At 39.2% G+C, this 9969-nt stretch overlaps 1 protein-coding gene across 1 annotated transcript; it reads left to right on the plus strand.

Moving 5' to 3' along the window:
* Positions 1 to 6568: 6568 nt before the first annotated feature.
* Positions 6569 to 9141, plus strand: LOC135474116 (uncharacterized). The gene is made up of 4 exons (XM_064754132.1): positions 6569 to 6762; positions 7292 to 7454; positions 8002 to 8055; positions 8636 to 9141. The coding sequence occupies exons 1-4, from the start codon at positions 6598 to 6600 to the stop codon at positions 8638 to 8640; spliced, it is 387 nt and encodes a 128-aa protein (XP_064610202.1). The 5' UTR covers positions 6569 to 6597; the 3' UTR covers positions 8641 to 9141.
* The last annotated feature ends 828 nt before the right edge of the window (positions 9142 to 9969 follow it).

Genomic DNA, 9969 nt, shown 5'->3' on the forward strand with positions numbered 1-9969 from the left:
TATATATATATATATATATATATATATATATATATATATATATATAGATATTGTTTGAGCCATGTATTGTAGGATTAAGGGATGATGGTTACAAGGTATGTATACTGGCTCAAACAAAATAGTCGTCCATGCACAAACCATCCTACTGTCATCTGAACTGGATTCTACATGGATAATGGCTACAAGGTGGTCATATGTATACTGGCTCAGACAACGTAGTCTACCATGCACAAACCATCCTACTGTCATAATGTCTACAAGGTGCCCATATGTATACGGGCTCAAACAAAAGAGTTGTCCATGCACAAACCATCCTACTGTCATCCGAACTGGAATCTACATAAATAATGGTTACAAGGTATGTATACTGGCTCAAACAAAATAGTGAAACAGAAACGTGAAAATATTACGCCTGGATATTCAGGTGGGGATCCAGTGGATCTGGAATTTCTGTATCACCCGCAATACATTTTGATAATAATAGTCGCTAAGGATGTAGTCTTGACACATTCATTTAGTATATCGTACGTGCTACATCAAATATATTTAATATTACCATTTCCCCCCTCAAAGATCAGCATGCAACACCAGCTTGAAACAGGTGATTTTTATCTTAGCCGTGCGCTAATAAATATGGCATCTCAACGCATTATATAATGCAGGATTGAGTTTAAAATGTTACACATTTTTAGAAAGCAAACCTGTGAGGAAAATGCGGAAAGAATAGTCCAAATGAAAATTCTGACTATTAAAGTTGACTTAATATTATGATAGACTTATTTAAAAGCTGCCTGCCGCCTACACAGCTCCAGCTTCCCTATTTCCACTTGGTTAGAAGTGGATAAGAATTTATGTAGATATTTCTGGTCCATTTTGGAAAAAAATCTTAATAGCGCTAGCCCAGGAATAATCCAGATGGGTGGAAGTGATTATTAGCGATTCCGCTTAAATCTTGTGAGAGTCTTTAACTTCTGAAATACGTCTTTACCGGAACAAGTAGTCAGCGAAAACCGCCCCCTCCCATAGTTGAGGACCAATTGGTCTCGTCATTTTAAGGAAGCAAATGGTATTTGTCGCTTCAAGTTTACGCAATGTTCTGCTGTCAGCTGTCAGACAGAGCAATTGCACTGATGAACGTATTAACTGTCACCGAATTTAAATCAAATAACAGACGGTCCAGATGGCAGAGATGAGCCTGTGGAATAGGATGGTCTGACGTTGTGAATTATGCTTACTTGTTGGATAGTGATATATTTATATCATTTTGTAGTTTGCATATGCCGGGTGCATATCTCGCCGTGTAAGATTTTTAGATACCGTGTGTTGTTTGGCAATTTCAGTCAGCATTATACATTATTACTATTTCACAAAACTTCTTCTCCGACTTTCTCATGTTTTACAAGGAGAATATTTCTGTAACGAATACTTATGGACAGTGTCATGTATCTCTGGCGGTCTGTTCCATAAAGACTAGACGAACAGCTATGAGCACTCGCCCAGCACATTCCTTGAGTCTTTTCTACATCAATGAACTGCTGACTGCTGATGAAATCTTCAGTTTGCTTGACTGTATTCTGATTGCTTACCATATACCTCCCCAGCTCTTTAGTAGTTCGCGTTGAACAAAATTGGCTTTGCAAATATTAAATAGAAACGTCAGTTACGATTGAAGATTAATATTTGTATTTTTATTAAGGCACCAAGAAGCATAAAGGTTTCAGTCGGCAGATAAAGCGGAAGATATCGATTGCTGAATGCAGATAGAACATTCTGTGCGTGTTTGGGGTGCTCTTGCGACCTTACCAGAACCATTCACCTGAGTGAATGTCAATATTTGTTGAAGTAGTAATGAAGTATACGAAAACATAAGTTCTTTGATCGTAAACTTCCGTTCATGATAATTCACACAGTAGATTCTACAACTCTTACCATCCATGGCTATGCATGAAATTTTTGAGGTAAAGAAATCAAACAGATCTCTGCCCAAACCTACCCAATACCGGGTCTTACTCTCGGTTCTAGTTTCCACACGACCTTTCGGGCAAGAGCAACGGTAGACATTTAGAGTAGTCTCCTTTTGTCTACATTGATCGATAGAATGAGAGCACTTCTAAATCGGAGATTTCCACACTCGCAGTGCTTTCTAATTTAAACGATTCTTCATCATTGTCAGAGGTTTGTCTGTCGGTAATGTGAAGTAAAGAGCTGTACATCGGCTTTCATGGAGTCACCTTCGTATAAGTGGAATTTTCTTGAATACAGTGTAAACACCAATCAAAATAGTTAAAAAAATAAATAAGTCTGAGGACCCCTGATGTACCTAGGAAACGTTAGATTTTCAATGTAATCATTAAGTGAGTGAGTAAGTGCTTAGGGTTTAACTTCGTACATAACAATTTTTCAGTCATATGACGACGAGGGAATCCTTGGAGTGCTATCAAGGCTGGTTATAGCCAATACAAACATCTGCCATGTCACTTATTGACAAATTTCTCCAAATGTGATGCAAGCGTTTTCTTCTCTGTGGAGCCTTAATGCCTCTCCACCACGCATCACCCCCACTACCCCACCCCCAACCCCACCCCACCCCCATCACGTTCAAAGTTGTGGATTATCACCTCGTGTGGCACACAATGAAACTGAACACAGCTGCAACATTACACTTCAAAATTAAGCTGAATAACTCCACGATAGACCAGGATATCAGAAACAGGTGAAAATAATTCTGAGAAGCCCCAATTTCTGTGTCATCTTCTTACAACTATTAAGAAATATGTTTAACGATTTCTTAGCAAATAGTCTTCCAATTTTTCATCAGCGTTTATCGGAAAATTTAAACAGAATAAGTGAGGCCACCACTTGACACCATATAGGAAACACGAGGAAAATAAGCCCCTCTCCACTGAAAAAAATATAGATTTCTATTCAGCTCCTGAACATAGACCATGCGATTAAGACCATACAACGACACTCCATAGTGCAATCTGTCCTCTCACAGGCTCAATGAGCATTCTATGTCACTCTAACCTAGGCTCAAATCCCATTTCTACAAGTGTACCCATGTAATGTGCGATGATTCGTTTCTGTACCTGACAGTTTAAACACAAAGCGTCTGTCCTGGCATCTCTGCGTTTCATTATCAACGGGAGATCCGGGATGAAACCCGCCTCGGGCGATACCAAAGACTTTAAAAATGGTACTTGTTCCTGCTTCATTCGGTGTTCAGCACTGACGGATTAGAGTAAAAAAATAGAACCGACTGACCCGGTGTCAGTATAATGTCACTTTTTCACTTAGTCATACAGAAAGCAAAACCAAAAAGACAACATATGATTAGTAAAAATCTTGTCAAAACTGATCTGGAAATTACATGTATTTAAAGGTTCCTCGGTTCATGAAAGTAAAATAAAAATAAACATCCTTCAAAGGACACGAACGCAGCTCGCTGCATGGAAAAACATCAGTTATCAATTTAAAATATAGATTTCTTCAAATTAAACAGTCTAATTCTGGTTTGTCTAGAACTGTCGGGCAGCATACCAAATAGATTCCAACAGTGTAGTTGTTTACTGGTTTATACAACATGCCTGCCTGATTACCTGGTTTACTGGTTTATACAACATGCTTTCCTGATTACCTTAGTGTACCTGGTTTACTGGTTTATACAACATGCCTACTTGATTACCTTAGTGCACCTGGTTTACTGGTTTACACAATATGCCTACCTGATTACCTTAGTGTACTTGATTACCCCCCCCCCCCCCCCAGTGTTCCTGGTTTATTGGTGTAAGCAACATGCGTACCTGATTCCCCTAGTGTACCTGGTTTACTGGTTTACTGTATTGTGCCCAGATTTCTCCAACCGTAATGCTGGCCGGCGTGACACTAGCGAAATATTCTTGAGTAAAACACCAATAAAAAAATACCAAAAATAAATGATTCCCCCAGTGTACCTAATTTGCTGATGTACAGCATGCCTACCCGGTTAGTGTACCTGGTTCCTCTAGCATGCTTGGTTTACTGATGTACAGCATGCCTACCCGGCAGATTCTTCAAGTGTGCCTGGTTTACTGGTTTACAGCATGCCTATATGTACTTCATCTAACCTCCCCCAGTGGATTCACTGATTTACACACCTTACCCACCTTATTCCCTTAGCGTACCTGGTTTACTGGTTTACTGATTTATATCACACTTACCCCTGATTTACTGGTGTTAAGGATGACTTAGTGTTCCGATCAGTATGTATACATTTCCCAAATAAGATGACATATTTTCATCCATTCCATGTATATTTCTCTCTAACTTACAGTATACCTGCAAGATCCAACAAGTGTTATTACCTTGGTCTAATTTACGCCATACCTGACTGGTCAACCGTGTTCAGACTACCACAAGTTTATTGACAATAAACCTCCCTGACTGAACTAGCATATCGCCTGATCCCCAAAGCTGTAGATCAGAGCCCGCACTCCACATGCACATTCAGCATGCAGACTTAATTTACACAGTGTAACTTCTCTGAGTGAAGTCATAATTTTTTGTACGCTGTCTGTGGATATTAGTCCGTAAAAAACAATTAGTACGTGAACCGAAATATGCATGTGACTGTCATTACGACTGTTCGTCATTCCACACATGACGCCAGGTGATGCCAGGCAATTCAAAGCATAAGTAGGGTTCACACTTAAACTGAATTAGATTACAAACACAACACAACACAGATTGAAGGTTTACGTTGGCGGCAGTTCACTTGTCGATTGGACGCCAAATTGTTTCCTGGTCAGTACCTACCTTGGGCAAATAGATGGAACCCGAAATGTGCTCCAGTTGTCATGCCATTTCTCCAAAAATCCGTTTGGAGATAGCGGATGAGACTGGCGTGATGAGTACATATGGAATGTATAAATACGGTCTTCCAAAGCCTCTTCTGAATCAGTTGCCCTGGTGGTATCCCTCTACAGCCTACTCCACACGTCAAGGTAATGTGTCTTACCTTATTTTTCTTTTACAGACTAAGATATATATTGTCTCTGTGTAGCTTCTAAGATTCGCAGTAATAGCCTGTATACGTTAATGTAAATCTCTGAACAATAACTACAGTTGGGTTTCGGATAAATCGTCGGGCGCCTTGTTGCTTGCTTTTATGTTACTTCTTTCAATTCGTGTCTTGATATCACTTTTAAAAGTCATGATGTTTTTACCACGAGATAAAGAAAATTTCATTTTAATAATAACAATGAGGTATTTGGATGGAAAAGGCACGCGAAGCTCAGAAAAAAGAAACAGAAAGAACTCGGAAAAAAAAAACAGACGGAGCCCCGAAGAAAAACTTACAGCCTTGAGAAAACCTGATAGAGGCAACAAGGCAGAACCAAGAAAATCAAAGAACATGGCCCACAGAAAATTGGCCAGAGCCGAGAGAAACGGACAAACCCCAGAAAAATAAACAGAGAAGACAGGACAGGGCCGAGAAAAAGCCTAACAAGGCTTAGAGAATGCCGAGAAAAGACCAGACATCATATGACAGAGCACGTCGAAAACCGGACAGCCTGTAGATCATGGCCCAAGATGTATAGTTAGTTATACTTGAAAGATTCAACCATTCTAACTCAGGGGTCAACGGCTAGCCGTCTGTCTGTAGAAAATATTAGGTCTCTCAGTCAAGGATGGCTCCTTATACAAGACCCCAATACTGCATGGTAGTCATGTAAATTCGCCATTGTGCATTCGCGTTGATCATTTCAAAATACACAGTATTTAAAAAGAGTAGGTTTTTATTTCGTACTGTGCAATTTACGATGTGACTTATTATATAAAGGTATAGAATATTTCTTCTTGGGGCAATACAAATGGCTTCAAACTAGTGTTTTCCTAAGCCCAAAAGTACATCTTTCTTACTGAAGCGTTAGTTCAAAGCCGCTTCCCTGATTTTTCGCTTAAACGAGTAACTCTTTGATTCCTTTCTGTGAAATTTCTTGATTATTTGAAATGAAGCTTCAAATGTTTGCCTTTTGTTTTCGTGCACCTGGTAGCCCTTTGTCGTCGCCCCGTTTTTTTTGTTCCATAGTTCCTTTAGATAGTGAACTTCTTTGATTGTTTTTTTTCCTTGTTGTTTTATGTGTAATTCGTCGATTTTTTTCACTTGAGGCTTTCAGTGATGGCTGCTGTCTGTTTTCGATTTATCTGTTTTTATACTTTAAGTACAAGCTATTAGTCAGTGCCCTCTTTTCGATTTTACTAGATACTATTGGTCATTAGCCTGGTTTCCGCCTTACCGGTTAATTGTACCCGTGATGCCACAGCTGATGTCATTTTATATAACTAGTCGACCTTTGCAGAACGATTTACGCTCATTAGCTGCTGCCCAGGTCAATTACAATGTTAGTGGTTAATTATTACACTAAAGTAAACCGTCCAGTTGCTGGCATTTTCCATGTTTTATTTCCATTGTTATATTCAACTGTTTGAGTGTTTAGGATGAGTTTTCGGGTGATAACTACTGTTCAACTTGTGGACACTTTCTTTTTGCTTATATGCCGCATGTTGACTATGTTTCAGATGAAGCTTACGCTGATAGCTGTTGTCCTGGTTTCCATGCTACTGGTCCATGAGGCAGAATCAGGTTGGTTCCGGAAGGTCGGAAGAGCCATTCGCCGTGTCTGGACACCATTTTGCACAGAGGAGTGTCCTAGATTATGCACCGGAGGAGATTTTTGCGAATTTGGCTGTGGGACTATATGTGGCAAGAGAAAGAGGGCGGTAAGTTTATAACTGTAAAAAGGAAGGGCAGAATGGAGAGTAAAAGTAATGCATCGAGGACAGTGTAATATCCTTGGCATATGGTCACAAAATACCGGCGTAAATATTCGCAGCACATACCCACCTTTGCACGAAGATTTAAGCAAGTTTAATTTTTTAAAAATGCAGTCAGTTAAATAGTAATTTTTAGTCGTCAGTGATCTAGAATTGTTCAAAATTATCCGATTTTGTCTCACGTTATATTATTTTTACATTTACTTATTTGATTGGTGTTTTACGCCGTATTCAAGAATACTTCATTTATACGATGGCGGCCAGCATTATGATGAGATGAAACCGCACAGAGCCCGAGGGAAAAGCCACGGCCATCAGTTGGTTGCTGAGAGACCTTCCCACGTCCGGCCAGAGAGGAAGCCATCATGAACCGGACTTGAACTCACATGTACATGTAAACGTCCATGTAGACGGCTGCACTGGAATCTTGTATACATTAAACATCTCAACGTGTTTATACTATGCGTGTTGACAGGCTTTCATAAACGGCACCCACCTCACTCGGCTGCCAAGAAACTTTGACTTTTACGACCTGAACGATGATGACTTCGTCAGTCGGCAGGAAATTGCCACCACACTAGGCCACTCAGTGAACGAAATTGGACTGATCGAGGCCTTCAACACTACTGACATCGACCGTAAGTGTTAGAACTTAAGCCTATGTACGTTTGATGGCTTGGGGTTCAATGGCGTTTTCAAAGTTATTTGTGATTAATACTGATGCTTCACTGAAACGCCATGCAGAAGACACAAGACAAGACACCTTGCCCATGGAGTCAGATTACCTAGACATGGGATCAATCAGCTCTTGGCATGTCCCTTCCTATTGAGTACCGGTGCTGAAGTACTAAATTTGCCGAGTTTAACGTTTTTGGTATTGCGAGCCGAGGCGGACCCTTGGCTGCCTTATGGCCGTTTTGTTTAAGAATGTTTTAGAGACTCAGACTACTGTAGAGTTCTATCGTCCATCGTTTTATCCTCAGCAATATTGTACCACACACGGATATGTTTGTATTATGAAGCTTTCAGTCTCTACACTGTGGCATTAATCCACTCTGTAGATGAGATTGATCTTTTGCTTACTACGTGTTCATGGGTCATGAAGATAGGTTAACACATTAATAAATTTGTATACAAAAAGAGCTTTGAACCATACATTGTACATTTCGCATTTAACATTTGCAGAAGACAGCAAACTGACTGAAGAGGAACTTTTTTCATCAAAGACGTTTGTGTTTGGTGAGTTGGTTATTTGACTATAAGGTTAATATCAAACCCAGTTAATGTCTTTATGTGAATCTTGCACGGTAAAATAAGTGTTTCGTCTTTGAACACATTTCTGTTACAGTTAAGAAAGGTGTTCTGGTGTTTATTTATAAATGCTTTCTATGTTATCTCAAGAGACGTGGATATTTCACCAAACATGCCAGTTGTTGACATATTAATGTTTGGGACATTTTCAATCAACGCAAATAGTCCAGTAAGCATGACCGTTACATTAGGAGCATTTACATTAAGTGTAAAAAGCCGATCAACAAAACACTAAACACTTGTTTAGTGTGTACACTCCATTTTGGGATCAGTCCCCTAAGTGGTGTGGCTAGAAAACACACTGGCTTAGAAGTGTCAGTGACAACAGATCACTACACATGCGCATCTGCACATCTGTATTATTTTATGCAGCATTTGAAGCTATTTCACTTGTGTTACAGCTACATCAGTTTCATGTATAGCCTGTACGTTGATCATGAATGCAATTATAAAACATGTTCTGCACGTATATACTTCTACTTTAACTCCATCTTTTGATCTTTTGCAGCTTAAGACCCGGTTGAGCCCGACACCACACTTCCCCCACTGACCACCGATGACACTGACCCTGAACACTGAATGACCGGACCTCGATATGGTCGACCGCTCTATCCGATCATATGCTGATTTTGTTACTTGTTTTACTTGCTTTTGTTGACATAGCATATATTGTTTTTCCAATATTTTTAAACTGCTGTAATTTGACGCCATTTTTATTTGGTGTTTCACGGCAAAATTCAAAAAATGGAATAAGAATATTTTTACTGTCTTTATGGGTTTTTTTAATGACTTCAAAGTTTTCAGGGTTTACCCATCACGTAAATGTATGTCTTCAGCAGGAAAGGTTGCTTCGAGAGTCACACAACTTAGATCTTGAGAAGAAAAGAGATGAATTCTGTCTGGAAAACAAAAGTTGAAGATGTTTTAAAATCTTTAAGATAATAAATTTGTGACTTGTATCATGGTAATGAATATCTGTATAGCTTGAATTATACAAAAAATAAAGTTTCAGATGGAAGTGCTCACATAAACTCTTTATGTTTCTTGATTGTTCATGCGATTCCCATCATCACCACCCCACCCTGGCACTAGATATACACAGGAGGTATTGTATAGGACAAAGTTATCACAGAAAAATATGTAAAAAAATTCTGTAAACTTTTGAAAGTCGAGAAGATGAAGTTGTAAGAGATTTAATGATATTCACAGGATCAGACTTCTTAATTGCACTATGTAGATCAGTTGGGATATGAGCGGAAATCAAGGACGAAAGGTGTTACACGGCATTTATGTCCCTAGTTGGAGGATTAAGTGACTTGTGGTGTGATGACAATACAGCATTTTGAGTCACTCTAGACCAGTGACGTATAATGTAAGCAACGCAATTAACATCACTTTTTCAACTAATTCTACCTAAGCCATTGTACTAGTGGGCGGGTAACTGCTTTTTTTTAACAATTTATATTGTTGTTTTTTGAAATCAAACCCTAACTCTTGCAAACTGACAAGAGGCTGTACTCACCGCTTATCATTATATCCCAGAAAACATTGTTTTCACAAAGTGTGTTTGTGAAAAATGTGTTTTTGTAACTTTTTGAGATTCCACACTGACTGGAAAACTGTGCACTACAAAGTGATGCTGAAGTTAAACCTCTTTACTGAAATCGTGATCTCGAAACCTCCTTTTTCACTGTATTTATTTTTATATTTGACTAGTGTTTTACGTCGTATTCAAGAATATTTCACTTATACGATGGCGGCCAGCATTGTGAAGGATGGGAACCGGGAAGATGCGCAGTTTTCTGACAGACCTTCCCAGGTACGGTCGTAGAGATAACCAGC

The sequence above is a fragment of the Liolophura sinensis genome, chromosome 8, assembly GCF_032854445.1.
Source record: "Liolophura sinensis isolate JHLJ2023 chromosome 8, CUHK_Ljap_v2, whole genome shotgun sequence".
NCBI lineage: Eukaryota > Metazoa > Mollusca > Polyplacophora > Chitonida > Chitonidae > Liolophura > Liolophura sinensis.